Raw genomic sequence first — 25,202 nt, forward strand, 5'->3', positions numbered from 1 at the left:
TTTGGACACCTGTACAGTGGAACAGGTGTCAAACCACTGTGGAATCTGCAGAAAGGGCTCATCCCCATAACGAGAAAAAAAAACAGTCCGTTTTCTGGATGCAAAAAATGGACCGATTCTATGCAATTGTCATGCGAGTGTAATGCGATTTCAGTGTGATTTTTCAATATGACATAGAATCATAGAATCGTAGAGTTGGAAGGGACCTCCTGGGCCATCTGGTCCAACCCCCTGCTCAAAGCAGGATTCGCTAAATCATCCCAGTTAGATGTCTGTCCAGCCTCTGTTTGAAGACTTCCATTGAAGGAGAACTCGCCACTTCTCGTGGCAGCCTGTTCCACTCATTGATCACTCTAACTGTCAAAAAGTTTTTTCTAATATCTAATCTGTGTCTCCTCCCATTCAGCTTCATCCCATTGCTTCTAGTCTTTCCTTGTGCAAATGAGAATAAAGTTGATCCTTCTACAATGTGACAGCCCTTTAGATATTTGTAGACAGCTATTAAGTCTCCTCTCAGTCTTCTCTTTTGCAAACTAAACATTCCCAAATCCTGCAACCTTTCCTCATAAGACAGGGTTTGCAGACCGGTCACCATTCTGGTCGCTCTTTTCTGAACTTGCTCCAGTTTGTTGATGTCTTTTTTAAAATGTGGTGCCCAAAATTGGACACAATATTCCAGATGAGGTCTGACCAAAGAGGAGTAGAGGGAAATAATTACTTCACGTGATCTAGACTGTATGCTTCTGTTAATACATCCTAGAATTGCATTTGCCTTTTTTGCTGCTGCATCACACTGTTGACTCATATTCAGTCTGTGATCTATTAGTATACCCAAGTCTTTTTCACATGTGCTGTCACTTAGCCCTATTCCTCCCATTCTATATATGCTTTTTTCATTTTTATTGCCCAGATGTAGTACTTTGCATTTCTCCCTGTTAAAAACCATTCTGTTAGTTGCTGCCCACTTCTCCAGTTTATTTAAATCTTTTTGAATCCTCTCTCTCTCTTCTCTAGTATTAGCTATCCCTCCTAGCTTTGTGTCATCAGCAAATTTAATCAGTTTACCCTCAATTCCTTCATCTAAATCGTTGATAAAGATGTTGAACAATACAGGGCCCAGGACAGAGCCCTGTGGTACCCCACTTGAGACATTCTTCCAACTGGATGTGCAGCCATTTACGACCACTCTTTGGGTCCGATCACTAAGCCAGTTATGAATCCACCTAACAGTTGCCTTGTCCATTCCATACTTAGTCATTTTTTCAATAAGGATTGTATGAGAGACTTTGTCAAATGCTTTGCTGAAGTCAAGATATACTATATCTACAGCATTTCCTTGATCCACCCAATCAGTAATACCATCATAGAAGGAAATTAAATTAGTCTGACATGACTTATTAGTTACAAACCCATGCTGACTCTGTTTAATCACTTCATTCTTATCCAGGTATTGACATACATGTTGTTTAATAATTTGTTCAAAGATCTTTCCTGGTATAGAAGTCAGACTCACCGGCCTATAGTTGCCTGGGTCCACCTTCTTCCCCTTTTTGAAGATAGGAACAACATTTGCTCTTCTCCAGTCTTCTGGCACTTCTCCTGTTCTCCAAGAATTTTCAAAGATTATGGAGAGGGGTTCAAAAATTTCTTCTGCTATCTCCTTCAGTACTCTGGGGTGTAATTCATCTGGACCTGGAGACTTGAATACATTTAGGTTAGCTAAGTGTTTCCTCACTATCTTTCTGTTTATAGATATCCTGGATTCTTCTATTCCCTTAATAGGACAGTGAATAACAGTTGATGTTACATTTCCTTTCTGAGAGAAAACAGATGCAAAATAGGAATTTAAAAGTTCAGCCTTCTCAACATCCTGTCTTACCATTTCATCATTTTCATCCTGTAAAAATCCTATAGCATCTTTGACTTTTCTTTTACTTTTGACATATCCCCAAAATCCTTTATTATTGCTTTTGACATCTCTTGCAAGCCTCAATTCATTTTCAGCTTTAGATAATCTGATTTGTGCCTTGCAGGTTCAGCAGACAGCATTATATTCTTCTTTAGATATGCCTCCTTCTTTCCATTTTATAAACATTTTTTGCTTCCTTTTTAGCATGTGCTTAAGTTCTGTGTTCATCCATCCTGGTTTCCTTAAATGCGTCCTATTCTTCCCTCTTTTCGGAATTGTTAACAACTGTGCTTTGAGAATTTCATTTTTCAAGATTTCCCATCCTTCCTGGACATTTTTGTCTTTAAGGATATCCAGCCATTGGATCCCTCCAATTCTCTTTCTGAATCCCTTAAAATCTGCCTTTCTGAAATCTAACCTTGACGTCTGAGTCTTCACAGGTCTTCCGCCTCTAGTTATCCAAAATTCTAAAATAGCATGGTCGCTACCTCCTAGGGTCCCAGCCACTTTTACCTCCTCAACCATTTCCTCCCTGTTTATAAGGATTAGATCCAAGGTAGCAGTTCCCCTTGTTTTCTCCTTTACCTTTTGGAAGATAAAGTTGTCAGCAAGAGAGGATAAGAATTTCCTTGACCTGTTAGTTTTGCCTGAGAGAGATTCCCAACAAATGTCTGGATAGTTGAAATCTCCCATGACAACTATGTCATATTTTTTGGAGAACTTGGCCATTTGATGCATAAAGAGTTCATCCATATCTTCAGCTTGCACAGGCGGCCTGTAGTAAATGCCTACAATGGTGTCCTTTCCATTGTTCTGTCCTTGTATTCTTACCCAAACAGTTTCCACAGAACTCCCAGTCTCTGAAGCTTCAATCTCTGTGCAGATATACGCATTTCTAACATACAATGCGACACCCCCTCCTCGTTTATCAAGTCTGTTTCTTGCAAATAAGTTGTATCCTTCTAGTCTTGTATTCCAATCATGTGTATTGTCCCACCAAGTTTCAGTGATTCCAATGACATCATATTTCTTTTCCTGTGTTAGTAGTTCCAATTCTCCTTGTTTGTTGCCCATGCTTTGTGCATTAGTATAGAAAAATTTTAGTTTGTGATTGGTTTCTCTTTCTCCAATATTTTTTTTAATTAGATTCTTTCGTCTTTGTTCTTCCTTTCCACTTCTAATAGCAGAGTTCTCAGTAGCATTTGTCAGGTGTATGGCTTTTTCTGGTCTTTTGCTTCCCTTCCCATGTTGTTCTAGTTTAAAGCTCTCCTTACAAGTGTAGCAAGGCGACTTCCAAATACCTGCTTTCCAGTCTTCGTAAGGTGCACCCCATCTCTAGCAAGTAGTCCATCGTATAAGTAGTTCACTCCGTGATCCAGAAATCCAAATCGTTGCTGACGGCACCATCGACGTAGCCAGTTGTTCACCTGCAGAATCTTATTCTGACATGCGTATGACATCTGTATGCAATGCGATTTTTACCATGAGGTTTTACATAGAGCAGATCTCTCCATGTAAAAACTCATGTTAAAATAGCATTGTAAACTAACACTGCACACATCGTTTAAAAAAAAACAACAAACCTTCAAAACACACAAACACATCTATAATAATAAATGCCCTAACCAGCTTCCGGTTGTAACAACTTCCGTCCAGTTGTAACCGGTGACGTCACCACACACACACACGCACGTTAACCCTCAACACACCACACCGCCTCAACACACACTCCTCTCACCTTTCACCTCCACTCATGTCCACTCACTCTTTCACTCCACATACGTTCCTTTCTCTCACTCCGTTTCTCATACTCACACCGTCATCGTCGCTGCCCCGACATCTTCCTCCGCCGCCGCGATCCAGGATCCAGACGTTCTCCAGGCCGCCGACATGTTCTTGCGGGACGCCGTCTTGGATATCGTGAAGTCCCGCGATATTAAAGATGGCGTCGCCGCAACAACATGTCGCTGGCGTGGACGACATCGGGATCCAAAAAGATGGCGTCGGCGAAATCTCGCGAGATTACGCCGACGCCATTTTGGATCCCGATGTCGCCCATGCCAGCGACATGTTGTTGCGGCGACGCCAGCTTTAATATCGCGGGACTTCACGATATCCAAGATGGCGTCCCGCAAGAACATGTCGCTGGCGTGGGCGACATCGGGATCCAAAATGGCGTCGGCGTACTCTCGCGAGATTTCGCCGACGCCATCTTTTTGGATCCCGATGTCGTCCACGCCAGCGACATGTTGTTGCGGCGATGCCATCTTGAATATCGCGGGATTTCACGAAATCCAAGATGGCGTCCCGCAAGAACATGTCGGCGGCCTGGAGAACGTCTGGATCCTGGATCGCGGCGGCGGAGGAAGATGTCGGGGCAGCGACGATGACGGTGTGAGTATGAGAAACGGAGTGAGAGAAAGGAACGTATGTGGAGTGAAAGAGTGAGTGGACATGAGTGGAGGTGAAAGGTGAGGAGTGTGTGTTGAGGTGGTGTGTTGAGGGTTAACATGGCAAGAGGTGTTAACGACGTCGGCGAAATCTCGCGAGATTTCGCCGATGCCATCTTGCATTCGTGAAATTGCGTCATTTACCTCACGCCGACTTGCTGTGCGGATGCTTGGCATTGCCTGTACCACCATAACTACTGCTGCCTTGGTCCTATGCCTGTTTACTGCCGGTGTCTAATTACTGGACCAATTTGCCTGTACCGCCATAACTACTGCTGCCTTGCTACTCTGCCGGTGTCTAATTACAGGGCTAATTTGCCTCTACCGCCATAACTACTGCTGCCTTGCTCCTCTGCCAGTGTCTAATTACAGGGCCAATTTGCCTATACCGCCATAACTACTGCCTTTGTCCTCTGCCGGTGTCTAATTACAGGGCCAATTTGCCTCTATCGCCATAACTACTGCTGCTTTGGTCATCTGCCTGTTTACTGCCGGTGTCTAATTACCAGGGCTGTGGAGTCGGAGTCGTGGAGTCGGAGTCGGAGTCGGTGCTCATTTTGGTGGAGTCGGAGTTGGTATAAAATGGACCGACTCCTAAAATATATAATAAATTGGGTACAGTAATTCAATGCAGGATGTGCTGAATATTTTTTCATAGGAGTTTGGGAAAGTTATGAAATGTCCTATAAATGGCTGTTCTATTCCTGATCTAAGGCTACATTCACGCACAGCGTTTTTCCTGTGTTTTTTGAGGATACGTTTTTCAGCTGCAAAAGCTGATCATCTTTTTAAAAAACCGCATCACCTGAAAGGTTTTTGAGCTCATAGATAATGTTTTCAATAGCAAAAGCAGATTAGAAATCTGCTCTATCTATCCATTTATCCATATCTGTCTATCCATATCGTATCTGTACCAAAAAGAATGAAAACCGGGTAGTACACCAATATATATTCTGTTCTATCTAAATATCTTGATTATTGGATCATAAAAATGATTAAATGTCTGAGGTTCACATTGTACTACAATAAATTTTTCACTTAAATATAAGCAATATGTGTGGGAGGTGGAGTCGGAGTCGGTGTAAGGGAAATTGAGGAGTCGGAGTCGCAGGTTTGGCTTACCGACTCCACAGCCCTGCTAATTACAAGGCCAATTTGCCTCTACCGCCATAACTACTGCTGCCTTGCTCCTCTGCCGGTGTCTAATTACAGGATCAATTTGCCTCTACCGCCATAACTACTGCTGCCTTGCTCCTCTGCCGGTGTCTAATTACAGGGCCAATTTGCCTCTACCGCCATAACTACTGCTGCCTTGCTCCTCTGCCGGTGTCTAATTACAGGGCCAATTTGCCTCTACCACCATAACTACTGCTGCCTTGCTCCTCTGCCGGTGTCTAATTACAGGGCCAATTTGCCTCTACCGCCATAACTACTGCTGCCTTGCTCCTCTGCCGGTGTCTAATTACAGGGCCAATTTGCCTCTACCGCCATAACTACTGCTGCCTTGCTCCTCTGCCGGTGTCTAATTACAGGGCCAATTTGCCTCTACCGCCATACCTACTGCTGCCTTGCTCCTCTGCCGGTGTCTAATTACAGGGACAATTTGCCTCTACCGCCATAACTACTGCTGCATTGCTCCTCTGCCGGTGTCTAATTACAGGGCCAATTTGCCACTACCACGTCATAACTACTGCTGGGCAATTACAGGGTCAATTAGTATCTGTTTACTCTACAATACTCCAGGACGCCTTCTTCACTGCCAGATAACTGCCAAATAGACTCCTTTACCTGTGCCAACATGAGTCATAATAAAAAGTATGCCAATGCCAGTGAAAGGAAAGCAGCTTTAGCACTACGACAAAAACAACGCCGTGCTAATGAGACTCCTGAGGAAAAACACCATCGCCTTGAGAAGATTAAGGCTTATAAACGCCGTCGCCTCACACACGAATCCCCTAACTCTAAATCCATAAGATTGGCTGAAGAAGCCTGCACGCCGTCACCGCCGACAACAGACGGCCTCTTCCTCATCATTATTATTAGACTCACAACAGGATGCTTCCACATCAGCATGTGGAACAATTTACTGCTACACTTCATCCCATATGCCGTTCACTGACATAACTAATCAGCAATCTGTTTCTGCCCTATCAATACCACCATTCAATACCGATGCACAGTATGCCAATGCCAGTGAAAGGAAAGCAGCTTTAGCACTACGACAAAAACAACGCCGTGCTAATGAGACTCCTGAGGAAAAACAGCATCGACTTGACAAGATTAAGGCTTATAAACGACGTCGTCTCACACACGAATCCCTTAACTCTAAATCTATTACATTGGCTGAAGAAGCCTCTACACGCCATCACCGCCAACAACAGACTGCTTCTTCCTCATCATTATTAGTAGACTCACAACAGGATGCTTCCACATCAGCATGTGGAACAAGTTACTACCACACTTCATCCCATATGCCGTTCACTGACATAACTAATCAGCAATCTGTTTCTGCCCTATCAATACCAACGCACAGTTTCTTCACATACAAGCTGCAGTTAGCCCGCAGAAAGTGCAACCAAGACAAATATACGTTGGTCTCAAAACTAGGCGCACCCCATCGGTTGGACATGCACTTCTACTACAACCTCACATTTTCACTAATGATGAAAATAGTATTACCGAACACAGCTGTGGTGACATGACCCATGTATGTGAGCATTGCGAAGCTTTGCATTTTGTAGCAGAGATACCTTCTGATAACAACTTTACGCTCTGCTGTCAGAAGGGTAAAGTCCATGTACCCATACTACAATACCCTGATGTCTTTACACGTTTGCTGAAAGGGCAAAGTGAATTTAGCAAAAATTTCATGGATAATATTCGAAGTATTAACAGTTCCTTTGCTTTTGCCTCCATGGGTGCAAATATTTCACCACCTCCTGGATATGGCCCATACTGTTTCCGCATACATGGCCAGATCTATCATAGAACTGAAACACTACATCCCTCAGATGACCAGCAACGTGCATTTGCCCAACTTTACGAACAACGCTTACGATGTAAAGAAAATCAAAAATGTCATCCTACATTGATGAACATTATTGCCCTTCAAATCCAAACTATTAATCCTTTTGTGGAAGCTTATCAAATGTTATGTGATGTGGAAGAACAAGAAAAAATTAAATCTCTACAAAACGGAACTGTCATGCCAAACATCACTATAGCTATTAAACAAGATCGTACTCAAGACCCTCGACGCTACAATAATCCCACTGTCAGTGAAGTAGCAGTCGTGTTTCAAAATGACAATGGTGAGCCACTAATGTCCACTCGCAGGATTTCAGAATACTCAAGATGGCATGGCCGCAAGAACATGTCGCCGGCGTGGACAATGTCGGGATCCAGGATGGCGCCGGCGGAAGAAGTCGGGGATCGTGGAGCAGCGACGATGACGGTGTGAGTATGAGAGACTGAGTGAGAGAAAGGGTCGTATGTGGAGTGAAAGAGTGAATGGACGTGAGTGGAGATGGTGAAAGGTGAGAGGAGTGTGTGTTGAGGCGGTGTGGTGTGTTGAGGAGGTGTGTGTGTATTGAGGGTTAACATGGCAAGAGGTGTGTCACTATCCTCTCGATGCGATAGCATCGGGCCTTAATCTACTATAATAAATGCGCTAAGCAGCTTCCGGGTTGTAACAACTTCCGTCCAGTTGTAACTGGTGACGTCACAGCACACCTCTTGCCATGTTAACCCTCAACACACCACTCCTCAACACACACTCCTCTCACCTTTCACTATCTCCACTAATGTCCACTCGCAGGATTTCAGAATACTCAAGATGGCATGGCCGCAAGAACATGTCGCCGGCGTGGACAACGTCGGGATCCAGGATGGCGCCGGCGGAAGAAGATGTCAGGGATCATGGAGCAGCGACGATGACAGTGTGAGTATGAGAGACGGAGTGAGAGAAAGGGTCGTATGTGGAGTGAAAGAGTGAGTGGAGATGGTGAAAGGTGAGAGTAGTGTGTGTTGAGGAGGTGTGTGTGTATTGAGGGTTAACATGGCAAGAGGTGTGTCACTATCCTCTCGATGCGATAGCATCGGGCCTTAATCTAGTATCTAATATATAAAGCTCAAAGTATGTATGTATGTATGTATGTATGTATGTATGTATGTACTGTGTGTGTATGTCCGGGATGGGCATCCGCACCGTCGCAGCTACAGCCACAACATTTGGCACAGTCACACGTCTGGACCCCGAGAGCATCCTAAGCTATGTTGTGAGGCGAAATTTTAACCCCGTGCGTTCCAATTCACCAAACAATTTGCCCCTATCTACATACTGGGGAAAAAGTGTGCACGTGTCAAGCCCCGCCCCTCTTTATGATGTCATAATGCCTCTATCTACATACTGGGGGAAACAGTGTGTGTGTGTATCAAGCCCCGCCCCTCATTATGATGCCATAATGGTTGCCATGGCGACGCTGATGTCATCATAGGTTGCAAGCCCCGCCGCTCATTATAATGTCATAATGGTTGACTATGGGATGGAGGATGTGTGATGGGTTTATGGGCACTGGACTATGGGAGGGAGGATATGTATGACAAGTATATGGGCACACGATTATGGGATGGCGAATATGTATGATGGGTATATGGGCATGGGACTATGGGATGGAGGATGTGTGATGGGTATATGGGCATGGGACTATGGGATCATGGATATGTATGATGGGTATATGGGCACGGGACTATGGGATGGAGGATAATAATAATTTGTTATAACTAACCACAGTTAGTTACTATGCCCGGGCAGGGTCGGGCTCTTCAGCTAGTATGTGTGTGTGTGTGTGTGTGTGTGTGTGTGTTTATGTATGTGTATGTGTGTATATATATAATATATTTTAATATTATGCTGAAGAGCCCGGCGCTGCCCAGGCATAGTAGCTAACTGTGGTTAGTTATAGAAAACTAGATTATGGCCCGATGCTATGGCATCACACCTCTTGCCATGTTAACCCTCAACACACACTCCTCAACACACACTCCTCTCACCTTTCACCATCTCCACTCACTCTTTCACTCCACATACGACCCCTTCTCTCACTCCGTCTCTCATACTCACGCCGTCATCGCCGCTGCTCCACGATCCCCGACATCTTCTTCCGTCGGCGCCATCCTGGATCCAGACGTTGTCCACGCCGGCGACATGTTCTTGCGGCGACGCCATCTTGAGTATCGTGAAATCCCGCGATAGTCAAGACGACGTCGGGATCCAAAATGGCGTTGACGAAATCTCGCGAGTTTTCGCCGACGCCATTTTGGATCCCGACGTCGTCCTCGCCAGTGACTTGTTCTTGCGGCGACGCCATCTTGACTATTGCGGGATTTCGCCGATCCAAAATGGCGTCGCTGCAAGAACATGTCGCCGGCGTGGTGGACGTCTGGATCCAGGATGGCGCCGGCGGAAGATGATGTCGGGGATCGTGGATCAGCGGCGATGACGGCGTGAGTATGAGAGACGGAGTGAGAGAGAGGGTCGTATGTGGAGTGAAAGAGTGAGTGGAGATGGTGAAAGGTGAGTGGAGTGTGTGTGTTGAGGGTTAACATGGAAAGAGTTGTGCGGTGACGTCACCGGTTACAACTGGACGGAAGTTGTTACAACCGGAAGTTGCTTAGGGCATTTATTATTATAGATTATAATTATCCTCCATCCCATAGTCCCGTGCCCATATACCCATCATACATATCCTCCATCCCATAGTCGAGTGCCCATATACCCATCACACATCCTCCATCCCATAGTTCCATGCCCATATACCCATCATACATATTCTCCATCCCATAGTCCCATGCTCATATACCCATCATACATATTCGCCATCCCATAGTCGAGTGCCCATATACCCATCATACATATCCTCCATCCCATAGTCCAGTGCCCATATACCCATCCTCCATCCCATAGTCCCGTGCCCATATACATATCCGCCATCCCATAGTCCCGTGCCCATATATATATCCGCCATCCCATAGTCCCGTGCCCATATACCCATCATACATATCCTCCATCCCATAGTCGAGTGCCCATATACCCATCACACATCCTCCATCCCATAGTTCCATGCCCATATACCCATCATACATATTCTCCATCCCATAGTCCCATGCCCATATACCCATCATACATATTCTCCATCCCATAGTCCCATGCTCATATACCCATCATACATATTCGCCATCCCATAGTCGAGTTCCCATATACCCATCATACATATCCTCCATCCCATAGTCCAGTGCCCATATACCCATCCTCCATCCCATAGTCCCGTGCCCATATACATATCTGCCATCCCATAGTCCCGTGCCCTTATATATATCCGCCATCCCATAGTCCAGTGCCCATATACCCATCATACATATCCTCCATCCCATAGTCCAGTGCCCATATACCCATCATACATATCCTCCATCCCATAGGCCCATGCCCATATACCCATCATACATATCCTCCATCCCATAGTCCAGTGCCCATATACCCATCATACATATCCTCCATCCCATAGTCCAGTGCCCATATACATATCCGCCATCCCATAGTCCCGAACCCATATACCCATCATACATATCCTCCATCTTGACTATCGCGGGATTTTGCAAATCCAAAATGGCGTCGCCGCAAGAACATGTCGCCAGCGTGGACGACGTCGGGATTCAAAATGGCGTCGGCGAAATCTCGCGAGTTTTCGCCGACGCCATTTTGGATCCCGACGTCGCCCTCGCCGGCGGCATGTTCTTGCGGCGACGCCATCTTGACTATCGCGGGATTTCGCCGATCCAAAATGGCATCGCCGCAAGAACATGTCGCCGGCGTGGAGGACGTCTGGATCCAGGATGGCGCCGGCGGAAGATGATGTTGGGGATCGTGGATCAGCGGCGATGACGGCGTGAGTATGAGAGACGGAGTGAGAGAAAGGGTCGTATGTGGAGTGAAAGAGTGAGTGGACGTGAGTGGAGATGGTGAAAGGTGAGTGGAGTGTGTGTGTTGAGGGTTAACATGGAAAGAGGTGTGCGGTGACGTCACCGGTTACAACTGGACTGAAGTTGTTACAACCGGAAGTTGCTTAGGGCATTTATTATTATAGATAATGATCGGCGGCAGGGCTTGCAACCTTTGATGACATCAGCGTTGCCATGGCAACCATTGTGACATGAGGGGCGGGGCTTGATACGCACACACTGCTTCCCCAGTATGCAAATAGGGGCATTGTGACATCACAATGAGGGGTGGGGCTTGACGCGCAAACACTTTTTCCCCCAGTATGTAGATAGGGGCAACATTGTTTGGAGAATTGGAACGCGCGGGGTTAAAATTTCGCCTCACAACATAGCTTAGGACGCTATCAGGGTCCAGACGTGTGACTGTGCCAAATTTTGTGGCTGTAGTTGCGACGGTGCGGATGCCTATTCCGGACACATACACACTTTGAGCGATATACAGTGCCTACAAGTAGTATTCAACCCCCTGCAGATTTAGCAGGTTTGATAAGATGCAAATAAGTTAGAGCCTTCAAACTTCACACAAGAGCAGGATTTATTAATAGATGCATAAATCTTACAAACCAAAAAGTTATGTTGCTCAGTTAAATTTTAATACATTTTAAACATACAAGTGTGGGTCAATTATTATTCAACCCCTAGGTTTAATTTTTTGTGGAATAACCCTTGTTTGCAATTACAGCTAATAATCGTCTTTTATAAGACCTGATCAGGCCGGCACAGGTCTCTGGAGTTATCTTGGCCCACTCCTCCATGCAGATCTTCTCCAAGTTATCTAGGTTCTTTGGGTGTCTCATGTGGACTTTAATCTTGAGCTCCTTCCACAAGTTTTCAATTGGGTTAAGGTCAGGAGACTGACTAGGCCACTCCAACACCTTGATTTTTTGCCTCTTGAACCAGGCCTTGGTTTTCTTGGCTGTGTGCTTTGGGTCGTTGTCTTGTTGGAAGATGAAATGACGACCCATCTTAAGATCCTTGATGGAGGAGCGGAGGTTCTTGGCCAAAATCTCCAGGTAGGCCATGCTATCCATCTTCCCATGGATGCGGACCAGATGGCCAGGCCCATTGGCTGAGAAACAGCCCCACAGCATGATGCTGCCACCACCATGCTTGACTGTAGGGATGGTATTCTTGGGGTCGTATGCAGTGCCATCCAGTCTCCAAACGTCACATGTGTGGTTGGCACCAAAGATCTCGATCTTGGTCTCATCAGACCAGAGAACCTTGAACCAGTCTGTCTCAGAGTCCTCCAAGTGATCATGAGCAAACTGTAGACGAGCCTTGACATGACGCTTTGAAAGTAAAGGTACCTTACGGGCTCGTCTGGAACGGAGACCATTGCGGTGGAGTACGTTACTTATGGTATTGACTGAAACCAATGTCCCCACTGCCATGAGATCTTCCCGGAGCTCCTTCCTTGTTGTCCTTGGGTTAGCCTTGACTCTTCGGACAAGCCTGGCCTCGGCACGGGAGGAAACTTTCAAAGGCTGTCCAGGCCGTGGAAGGCTAACAGTAGTTCCATAAGCCTTCCACTTCCGGATGATGCTCCCAACAGTGGAGACAGGTAGGCCCAACTCCTTGGAAAGGGTTTTGTACCCCTTGCCAGCCTTGTGACCCTCCACGATCTTGTCTCTGATGGCCTTGGAATGCTCCTTTTGTCTTTCCCATGTTGACCATGTGTGAGTGCTGTTCACAAGTTTGGGGAGGGTCTTAAATAGTCAGAAAAGGCTGGAAAAAGAGATAATTAATCCAAACATGTGAAGCTCATTGTTCTTTGTGCCTGAAATACTTCTTAATACTTTAGGGGAACCAAACAGAATTCTGGTGGCTTGAGGGGTTGAATAATAAATGACCCTCTGAATAAACTTTTCACAATTTAAAAAAAAATTAAACAAAGAAATAACAATCTTTTTTGCTGCAGTGCATTTCACACTTCCAGGCTGATCTACAGTCCAAATGTCACAATGCCAAGTTAATTCCGAATGTGTAAACCTGCTAAATATGCAGGGGGTTGAATACTACTTGTAGGCACTGTGTATATGTATGTATGTATATATATATATTATAAAAAAAAAAAAAAAAAAAAGCTACTATGAGGTCATTTCCTTTTCCATCCCATTTTCTCCATTTTTTTTTTTTCTGGCTGTTTTCAAAATGCCTCACGTGCAGCAGCAGCGAAGAAAACTTGCGGATTTTGCTGCTGACTTTATTACTGAATCTGCTACTGCCCCAATACTGCTGCAAGCTAGTGCCCCCATACTGCTGCCAGCCAGTGCCGCCATACTACTGCAAGCTGGACGTCCAGACTGGTTGGTGAGACAAGAAAATTTATCAGAAACTATGATAGTCTGGATCATATCCATAGTTGGTATATAAGTCTTGGGATGACATTGAGGAGTTGGGGGAAATATTATGACCTGAGGTTTGTGGTGCTGGTGGTCGGCCATAACCAAATGGTTCGGTAGCGTCAGGCCTGTATGCTGCCGCCTGTCCAAAACGCTGCAATGCAACTGGTGGTGGTGGAGGCCCACTTTGGGGATTAAAAATATTAAGAATCCCCGTCATTATAGCTGATGACGGGGGAATTGGGGATGGGACGTCAACAGTCATTAATAGTAAATTGACTGCTGACATGAAAACATTCTGCCGGTCCCGTGGCATGGATCTTAGGCCTCTTTCACACTTCCGTTTTTTACAATCAGTCATAATCCGCCAGGTTTTGAAAAAAACGGATCCTCAAATTTTTTTTGAGGATCCGTTTTTTTTCCCCATTGACTTGCATTAATGGCGGATTGTGACGGATTGCTGTCCGTTGCATCCGTTTTTTTTTTTTTTTTTGAGGATCCGCCAAAAATTGCTGTCTGTCACCATCCTCAAAGATTTCAAAACGGAGCTTGTAACGTTTTTTTCTGTGGCGGATCCTCCAGACACTCATTTAACCCGAAATTCTTTCTGGGTGCCGGACCAAAAAAAAAAAAAATATTCTCTCCCTCTCTCTCTCCCCTTCCCGGCCAGCATTTCCTTTAAATTTCCGCATTTTCAGGATCCGTCTAAAAACGGATTCTGTGCCATCCATTCACATCAGTTAACAATGGATCCGCTTCAATGACTTTTTGGCGGATTTGAACTGATGCAAAAAAACTGAAGTGTGAAAGAGGCCTTAGGCGGCCGGCTAAAAATGAGCCGAATTTATCCAGCTCATCTTGCTTCGACGAAGTGTCGAGCATACTGAGGGTTCGACTAGTGAGGTTGTCTAACGCACTAGTCGAAGGCTCAGTATTTGGGACCTTTTTGTGTGCCGCCCTTCTCGATGGGATGGGCAGAAGCAGCCCCCATCCTAGTGGGCCTTAACACGCCACCAGCAGACCTACAGGCAGCGCCCGAGGCAGGATAAGCAACACAGGACTCTGACGCCACCTCCACCCCAGATGCTGAAGTGCCCGCTGCATAACTTCTTGGCATTTCAGATACGGTATCTGTGGGCGCTGAGGATGATGGCCTGTCCTCCGAACCATCCGGTGATGAGAAGATAAATTCCTCCACCTCCTCTCCCAGACCCTGCTTCGGGCTGTTTTGATGGGCCGGTGGTGTTTCGGCCCTGATGTTGCCGTCAGTTCTGTAGAAGGAAGACAAAAACCATATTAATTTAAGAATACTTTAAAATGTTAAGAAAATGAAAAAAAAAAAATAAAAAAAAAATTATATATAAAATTTACCTCCGCAAGTTCCTGCTCGTTAAAATAAATTGGAGCTGGTCAGCATATTGGACTCTACCCCTTGGAGGTGAGCTTACGCTTGGAGGTTTCATGGATTTCATGAAGCAGTCTGTGACAGACCTCCAGCGTTTCCTTACATCTTCCACTGAAATGAAACAATAAAAAAAAAGGATTTTTAAAATTAAATCATTACAAAACCTGGACAAACTCAATTTATGAAATACATACTAATCATTTTTTGGCCAGTTGAAGGCAGATTAGGCCACTGTGGGTACAGTTCTTTCACGATAGCCGGCCACACATTCCGCTTAGAACCCTTGTACTCTTCACAGGAGCGGTCCCAAACGGCCGGATATTTCTCAATCTACAATAAAGTTAAGAAATTTTTTTGAAATAATTGTGTAGTCAACAATACGAATATTATATCAATATCTACATTTGCACCCATAAATTCATATATATCCACAGGGAAACACACTTCCAAAACCAATATAGATATGTATGAATCCATGTACACATGTTCGCACACACACAACCACCCCAAAACGGCTCTTTCAGCCTACTCTCCGTTACGATTACCCCAACTTTAACCCCATCCCTAATCCCAACTCCAACACTAATACCAAACCACAATTTTAAATTATTTTAAATTCAAATTTGGATTCGGGATGAGATTACGGTTAATGACTTGCATAGAGTTGGGATTTGGTGTAGGGTAATTTCTTTTGGGTAGGGGGGTTAAAAATGGTAGTGTGTATATTTGTGTGTGTGTGTATATAATAAATATATATATTTGTGTATAAGCTGAGATTTTCAGCACATTTTTTTGTGCTGAAAATGCCCCCCTTGGCTTATACACGAGTCATTTAGTGGGGGAGGGGGAGCGGCGGCAGGAGCCGGTGGCTGAGAAGTCATACTCGCCCCTCCCGTGCCTCCCTGAACGTCCCCTGCATCCTCCCTTGTCCCAGCGCTGACAGCTTCTTCCTGCCTTCAGCGGTCACATGGTATCGCTCATTAAGCTCATGAATATGGACGCCCATGGGAGTGAAAGCATATTCATGAGCGGTAACTTGTGACCGCTGAAGGCAGGAAGAAGCTGTCAGCGCTGGACAACGGAGGATTCAGGGAAGTTCAGCGACGGCACAGCAGGGTGAGTATGAAGGAGGAGGTTGGGGGTTGCACAGAAGAGGACGGGGGAGGACAGGGAGCTGAGCCATACATAGAAAGGGGAGCCGAGCCACGGGTACTGGGAGGGGGGAGAGCCACACAGAGCAGGACAGGGATGAGGGGACAATGTACACCCGGCTTATACTCGAGTCATTAAGCTTACCCAGTTTTCCATGGCAAAATTAGGGGCCTCGGCTTATACTCGAGTATATACTGTGTATGTGTGTATATATAATATAAATCTCTCTCTAATATATATATATATATATATATATATATATATATATATATATATATATATATATATATATATATATATATATCTATCTCAAGGCAGAAAAGTCCAGCAAGCGGAAACTTCAGGTGGTGTTATGAATGAGTCACCGAGGAGGAAAAACAAGCTAAGCCACAGAAAACCCCAGAGGTTGGTAACTAAGCGGATTGCAGACCCCTGATTCTATCCACACAACTAGCAGTAGCCGTGGAGCGTACCTACGATGATCCTAGACTCCTCGTCACAGCCGGAGAACTAAATAAGCCTAAAGCAAGAAAAGGGGAAATCTGAACTGCCCCAGAGCAGACCCCAAAGCAATAGACAGCCCCCAAACGTGTAATGTCGGTGAGACAAGATGCAAACACAAACACAGATAGAAAAATAGGTTGAGCAAACGATGGGGCCCACACTAACTAGAAAGGACAGGAAAGATGCTGTCTGCAATCACGCACAAAAAACCCTGCCAAAGAAATGTCCAACACTTTCTGATAACAAAAACCCTGATGTCGCCAGACTTCAATTCCTTATATCAGCACTCTGGTATATTCTGAAGACAGAGCAAAAAGAGACCAATCTGATCAGGGACAAAAAGCAAACTGGCATAAACAGACAAAAGAATGGAAATTCAGCACAGCCCCAGCAGGTGCTGGCTGACAACAAAAACTGAGTAAACCAGACCAAATCTCAAGTGAAAAATGGCAGAGCACACTTAGCTTGAGAAGGCAGGAACAGAACTGGAAACCAGAACCTCAGGGCAGGAAAATCACCAGCACAGAATTAGGGAGTCGGCTGTCTTAAATCCAGTCAGAGACTCCTGATGTCCAATCACAGTCGTCCTCCTCAGGTGGCAGGTCTCCGCAATTTAGATCAGCTTCATTACCTACTGTCACCACCAGAGGGAGCCCGGATGGAGAACTCACGACTCCTCTGTCAACACAGCCAGCTCCACCACCCTCACTAGAAGCCAGAGTTGAACGAGAAAATGAGTTCACAACAAGGTGGTACAGTAAAATCCAAGAATTTTTATTGCAGATAATTTAAAAAATCCAGAGTTCAGTAACAAGATGCAGACATAATGCTGAACAGACTACGCGTTTTGGCGTTAACAACTGCCGCCTTCTTCACGGTCTCAATCTGCTTCTGGAATACTCCAACGTTCTTAAGTAGAAAAAAACATTTCTTAGGCTAGTTTCACACTAGCGTATTTTCCAAGCAGCACTCGGCGCAGCTAAGCCCCGCCCCCTGCCGACTCCCTACTATCGCACACGGCTGCATGCGATCTGCGCACCCTATCTTTAGCATAGGGTGCGCTGGCCGTGCGCTAGTAGGATTTTAGCGTGCGCTGCGCACTTTTGAAGGTGCGCCAAAATGCAACATGGTGCGTTCGGCGCACCTTCAAAAGTGCGCTGCGCACGCTAAAATCCTACTAGCACACGGTCTGCGCACCCTATGCTAAAGATAGGGTGCACAGATCGCATGCAGCCGTATGCGATAGTAGGCGGCGATGACCGGATGGGGCGGGCAGGGAGCCGGCAGGGGACGGGGCTTAGCGGCGCTGAGCGCTGCTTGGAAAATACGCTAGTGTGAAACTAGCCTTAGCCTCATAATCAAGAAGTAATAACAGGTATAGATAACATCCTTCAATGTTAACTCTATAGCTTCCAGAAACAAGTAGAGAAAAAAAGCATCAGTATGAACAGTACATGCGCTAACAAAGTTATCTGACCAGGATAACGAAATAATTAAAAACACACATTATTACATTAATACAACGGTGTTATATAATGGGGGGGGGGGGGGGCAGGAACAGCTCGATGGGAAATACTGCTCCCATCGTGCTGAGCCTGCTGCCACTAGTGAAGGGCTAACAGACATAGGACTACTCCTCCCATCGGCCTATCGGCCTATGCCACACAACACACAGACGCCACACACACCGACACTTACCACATTGATGAGGAGGCCCACATCCAGGTCCATCCTGCGGTACCATTCCATGCCGGCAGCCATGATCCAGGAAGACAGAAATTATGGGATTTTTTTCTCGTCTTCCTGGATTATGGGATGGCCTGATGTCACTTCCTTTTGTGTGCGCTTTGAGACGCTTGAAAAACCGCAAATGTTTGTTACATTTGCGATTTTCAAGCGTATCAATACAAGTCTATGCAAATTAATGAACATGCTGCGATTTTTTTTTTTCCCCCCCCCCCCCCCCCGCTTGGCAATTCCGCAACGGTAAAAATCGCACCATTGGCACTACATGTGCGTTTTCCGTTGGGAATGTATGGAATGCTTTTTTTAAGTGTTTCCGCGGCAGAATCACGCGTTTAAAATCGCCACGGAAACGCTTAAACGCTACATGGGCGCACAGCCTTAGTGTGAAAACCTTTACGGCTTACACAAGTGGTCGGATTCAGATTTGCCATTAAATCTAGGCTTCCTGTGTATGCAGTAGCATTACAGTTATGTGAGTGAGGCCCTTAAAGCGAACCTGTCAGAAGGTCCCCTCCAAAGTGACCCTTCTACCACATAGTTCTCTACCTATAGTGTACAATTTTTTTTTTTTAGTCCCAGTTGCTGTTTTGTTTTGCTAAAATTGAAGTTTAATGCCTCTCTGTCTTGTATACTCTGTAAGGGCCTAACAAGTGAGGGAGACTGATATGTTGACAGCTCTAAACTTTATTCCTGCATTATTATTGCTTGAAATTCCCTAAGGTCCTCCTCAAGGATGTCGGTCAGTGGTGTTTCCTGTCCTCATGGACATCAATCAAGCTACAGTTGTGCTCAAAAGTTTACATACCCCTTCGGAATTTTTGCTTTCTTGGCCTTTTTTCAGAAAATATGAATGATAACATCAAAACTTTTTCTCCACTCATGGTTAGTAGTTGGGTAAAGCCATTTATAGTCAAGCTACTGTGGTTTCTCTTTTTAAATCCTAATGAGAACCTAAAACATCCAAATGACCCTGATCAAAAGTTCACATATCCTGGTGATTTTGGCCTGATAACATGCACAGAAGTTGCCACAATTGGGTTTGAATGGCTACTAAAGGTAACCTCTTTATTATTGCTTGTAGCCAGTGTGTGTGCATAAAAGCTGAGTGAGTTTCTGGGATCCAGACAGACACTTGCTGCTTTCATCCAGCCACTCATGTTTCTGGATTGAGTCATGGGGAAAGCAAAAGAATTGTCAATGGATCTACGGGAAAAGGTAGTTGAACTGTATAAAACAGGAAAGGGATACCAAAAGATATCCAAGGAATTGATGCCAGTCAGCAGTGTTCAAACCGTGATTAACAAATGGAAAATCAGGGGCTCTGTAAAAACAAAACCACGGTCAGGTAGACCAACAAAAATTTCGTCCACAACTGCCAGGAAAATTGTTCGGGATGCAAAGAAAAACCCACAAATAACATCAGTTGAGATACTGGACTCTCTGAAAACTAGTGGTGTGGCTGTTTCAAGATGCACATAAGGAGGCACTTGAAGAAAATTGGGCTGCATGGTCGATTGGCCAGAAGAAGGCCATTACTGCACAAATGCCACAAAGTATCTTGCCTACAATATGCAAAACAGCACAGAGACAAGCCTCAAAACTTCTGAAACAAGGTAATTTAGAGTGATGAGACCAAAATTTTACTCTTTGTTCACAACCATAAATGTTACATTTGGAGAGCAGTCAACAAGGCCTATGATGAAAGGAACACCATTCCTACTGTAAAGCATGGAGGTGGATCACTGATGTTTTGGGATGTATGACCTACAAAGGCACAGAAAACTTGGTCAAAGTTGAAGGAAAGGTGAATGCAGCACGTTATCAACAAATACTGGAAGCAAATTTGCAATCATCTGCCCGGAAGCTGCTGCGCATGGGATGTACATGGACGTTCCAACATGACAAGTATCCAAAACACAAGGCCAAGTCGACCTGTCATTGGCTACAGCAAAACAAAGTGAAGGTTCTGGAGTGGTCATCTCAGTTTCCTGACCTCAATATCATTGAGTCACTCTGCCGTCAGCAAGGATTTGGATTTCTGGATCACGGAGTGAATTACCTATACGATGGACTACTTGCTAGAGATGGGGTGCACTTTACGAAGACTGGAAAACATGTATTTGGAAGTTGCCTTGCTACACTCATCAGGAGAGCTTTAAACTAGAACAATGTGGGAAGGGAAGCAAAAGGCCAGAAAAAGCCATACACCTGACAAATGCTATTGAGAACTCTGCTATTAGAAGTAGAAAGGAAGAACAAAGGCAAAATAATCTAAATAAAAATACTGGAGAAAGAGAATCCAATCACAAACTAAAATGTTTCTATACTAATGCACAAAGCATGGGCAACAAACAAGGAGAATTGGAACTACTAACGCAGGAAAAGAAATATGATGTCATTGGAATCACTGAAACTTGGTGGGACAATACACATGCTTGGAATACAAGGCTAGAAGGATACAACTTATTTTCTAGAAACAGACTTGATAAACGAGGAGGAGGTGTCGCATTGTATGTTAGAAACGTGTATATCTGCACACAGATTGAAGCTTCAGAGACTGGGAGCTCTGTGGAAACTGTTTGGGTAAGAAGACAAGGGCAGAACAATGGAAAGGACACCATTCATTGTAGGCATTTACTACAGACCACCTGTGCAAGCTGACGATATGGATGAACTCTTTATGCATCAAATGGCCAAGTTCTCCAAAAAATATGACACAGTTGTCATGGGAGATTTCAACTATCCTGACATTTGTTGGGAATCTCAGGCAAAACTAACAGGTCAAGGAAATTCTTATCCTCTCTTGCTGGCAACTTTATCTTCCAAAAGGTAGGGGAGAAAACAAGGGGAAATGCTACATTGGATCTAATCCTTATAAACAGGGAAGAAATAGTTGAGGAGGTAAAAGTGGCTGGGACCCTAGGAGGTAGCAACCATGCTATTTTAGAATTTTGGATAACTAGAGGAGGAAGACCTGTGAAGACTCAGACATCAAGGTTAGATTTCAGAAAGGCAGATTTTAAGGGATTCAGAAAGAGAATTGGAGGAATCCAATGGCTGGATATCCTTAAGGACAAAAATGTCCAGGAAGGATGGTAAATCTTGAAAAATGAAATTCTCAAAGCACAATTGTTAACAATGCCGAAAAGAGTGAAGAATAGGAAGCATTTAAGGAAACCAGGATGGATGAACACAGAACATAAGCACATGCTAAAAAGGAAGAAACATCACAAAACAATCACTGACCTCAGGGAGACCAGTCAAAGAAAACACTGCGGCAGCCGGCAAAGGCGCTCAATCAGTGAAATCCTAGGTGCATTGTTCCCTGGGAAATATGAATATGCAAATAAAGTCCGTGGAGCCTCATTTAAGAGTCTCAAACACGGGACTAGCCAGATCTTCCTCCAGGGAAGGACCCAGCCAAGGAGTGGCTGCTTTCGGAAAGGATTTAAGGAAACCAGGATGGATGAACACAGAACTTAAGCACATGCTAAAAAGGAAGAAAGAAATGTTTATGAAATGGAAAGAGGGAGGCATATCTAAAGAAGAATATAATGCTGTCTGCAGAACTTGCAGGGCACAAATCAGATTACTAAAGCTGACAATGAATTGAGACTTGCAAGAGACGTCAAAAGCAATTATAAAGGATTTTGGGGATATGTCAAAAGTAAAAGAAAAGGCAAAGATGCTATAGGATTTTTACAGGATGAAAATGATGAAATGGTAAGACAGGATGTTGAGAAGGCTTAACGTTTAAATTCCTATTTTGCATCTGTTTTCTCTCAGAAAGGAAATGTAGCATCAACTGTTCTTCACTGTCCTATTAAGGGAATAGAATAATCAAGGATATCTGTAAACAGAAATATAGTGTGGAAACACTTAGCTAACCTAAATGAATTCAAGTCTCCAGGTCCAGATGAATTATACTCCAGAGTACTGAAGATGAGATGGCATAAGAAACTTTTGAACCCCTCGCCATAATCTTTGAAAATTATTGGAGAACAGGAGAAGTCCCAGAAGACTGGAGAAGAGCAATTGTTGTTCCTATCTTCAAAAAAGGGAAGAAGGTGGACCCAGGAAACTATAGGCCAGTGAGTCTGACTTCTATACCAGGAAAGATCTTTGAACAAATTATTAAACAACATGTATGTAAGTACCTGGATAAGAATGAAGTGATTAAACAGAGTCAGCATGGGTTTGTAACTAATAAGTCATGTCAGACTAACTTAATTTCCTTCTATGACATAATCACTGATTGGGTGGATCAGGGAAATGCTATAGATATAGTATATCTTGACTTCAGTAAAGCATTTGACAAAGTCTCTCATACAATCCTTATTGAAAAAATGGCTAAGTATGGAATGGACAAGGCAACTGTCAGGTGGATTCATAACTGGCTTAGTGATCGGACCCAAAGAGTGGTCGTAAATGGCTGCATATCCAGTTGGAAGAATGTCTCAAGTGGGGTACCATAGGGCTCTGTCCTGGGCCCTGTGTTGTTCAACATCTTTACCCTCAATTCCTTCATCTAAATCGTTGATAAACTGACTAAATTTGCTGATGACACAAAGCTAGGAAGGATAGTTAATACTAGGGAAGAGAGAGAGATTCAAAAAGATATAAATAAACTGGAGCAGTGGGCAGCAACTAACAGAATGCAAAGTACTACATCTAGGCAATACAAATGAAAAAGGCATATACAGAATGGGAGGAATAGGGCTAAGCAACAGCACATGTGAAAGACTTGGGTATACTAATAGATCACAGACTGAATATGAGTCAACAGTGTGATGCAGCAGCAAAAAAGGCAAATGCAATTCTAGGATGTATTAACAGAAGCATACAGTCTAGATCACGTGAAGTCATTATTGCCCTCTACTCCTCTTTGGTGAGACCTCATCTGGAATACTGTGTCCAGTTTTGGGCACCACATTTTAAAAAAAGACATCAACAAACTGGAACAAGTTCGGAAAAGAGAGACCAGAATGGTGACCGGTCTGCAATCCCTGTCTTATGAGGAAAGGTTACAGGATTTGGGAATGTTTAGCTTGCAGAAGAGAAGACTGAGAGGAGACTTAATAGCTGTCTACAAATATCTCAAGGGCTGTCACATTGTAGAAGGATCATCTTTATTCTCATTTGCACAAGGAAAGACTAGAAGCATTGGGATGAAACTGAATGGGAGGAGACGGATTAGATATTAGAAAAAACTTTTTGACAGAGTGATCAATGATTGGAACAGGCTTCCACGAGAGGTGGTGAGTTCTCCTTCAATAGGAGTCTTCAAACAGGCTGGACAGACATCTGTCTGGAATGATTTAGGGAATCCTGCTTCTGAACAGGGGGTTGGACCAGATGACCCAGGAGGTCCCTTCCAACTCTACGATTCTATAGGAGATCTCAAGCACGCAGTTCATAATTGACAGCCCAGGAATTTACAGGAACTGGAGGCTTTTTGCCAAGAAGAGTGGGCAGCTTTATCTGAGAAAATAAAGAACCTCATCCACAACTACCACAAAAGACTTCAAGCTGTCATTGATGTTAGAGGGGGCAATACACGGTATTAACAAATGGGGTATGTGAACTTTTGATTAGGGTTATTTGGGTTGTCATTATGATTTAAAAAGAGAAAACGCAGTTGTTTGACAGTAAATGGCTTCAGCCAACCACTAACCATGTGTGGAGAAAAAGTTTTGGTGTTATCGTTCTTATTCTCTGAAAAAAGACCAAAAAAGCAAAAATTCTCCTGGGGTATGTAAACTATTGAGCACAACTGTATGCAGTATGGCGATAAATTGTGGCCAGCCTGACCTTACTTGTTAGCGTCTTTACCCCCTTTACAGGATAGATCTAGTTAGTATGTGGTGTGAGCGAGCCTTCTGACCGGTTCCCTTTTAATTTACCTTTATGTGAACAATTCTTTGGGTCTGTGATGTTGGAGATGGCGTAAAACTTGTGGATTAGGACATTGTATTGCAGGAACATCTCTATACAGTCTGAGTAGAATGACTGGCCTTCACCCAGAGGTAAATCATTCTTCTGATGACATGAATCAATTTATACCATGACCACTTTTTAGCAAAACGTTTGGCACTATCCAGCATTTCTCCAGTGCATCCAAACATAATGATGTTCTTGTATTTGTATATATTTTTTTTCTTTCTTTGTGGTTTTGATAGGCCATTGGTATCATTAGTAGGGGTCTGACGCTTGTCTAGAGAGGCTTTTCCTTCATTCTGCTATGCACGTTGAAGCATCTGTGCTTGGAGCCTCAACTTTCTACAGCTTGATTCAATGTGAGCTAGTGGGGCTCGCCTGCAGAGCCAGGAACAGCCATTTTCTAGTGTATGGCGATGTGCCTGTAAAGAAAAAAAAAGTGCTCTCTAGAGCGCCAAAGCCCCTTTAAGCATAAGCCAGCTTGACAGCTGATGTTCGCAGTCAGACCCAGAAAACTGATATTGATTGCGTATCCTAAAAGTAGTCCCATAAATTACTGACTCTTATCTTTTTCACTTTGCAGCTTGCCTTCACTCGCGATGGGTTCTGCAGCCTGTGGAACGAAATGGTCAAGGATGGGGAGGTTGTTTACATGGGAACAGAATGCAGCCAGACTGGAGATCTTCCATCCAGAAAAG

The 25,202-nt window shown here is 44.3% G+C and overlaps 1 protein-coding gene across 3 annotated transcripts in view; it reads left to right on the forward strand.

Moving 5' to 3' along the window:
• HERC2 (HECT and RLD domain containing E3 ubiquitin protein ligase 2) overlaps positions 1–25,202 on the forward strand; it is a 364,746-nt gene that overhangs the window by 38,697 nt on the left and 300,847 nt on the right. For all 3 annotated transcript variants that reach the window (XM_073541474.1, XM_073541475.1, XM_073541476.1), the window contains exon 3: positions 25,088–25,202. In XM_073541474.1, coding sequence (XP_073397575.1) covers positions 25,088–25,202 — 115 coding nt within the window. The remainder of the gene's footprint in view (positions 1–25,087) is intronic.

This window comes from Dendrobates tinctorius, unplaced genomic scaffold (assembly GCF_039654945.1).
Source record: "Dendrobates tinctorius isolate UK_male_01 unplaced genomic scaffold, ASM3965494v1 ptg000121l, whole genome shotgun sequence".
Lineage (NCBI taxonomy): Eukaryota > Metazoa > Chordata > Amphibia > Anura > Dendrobatidae > Dendrobates > Dendrobates tinctorius.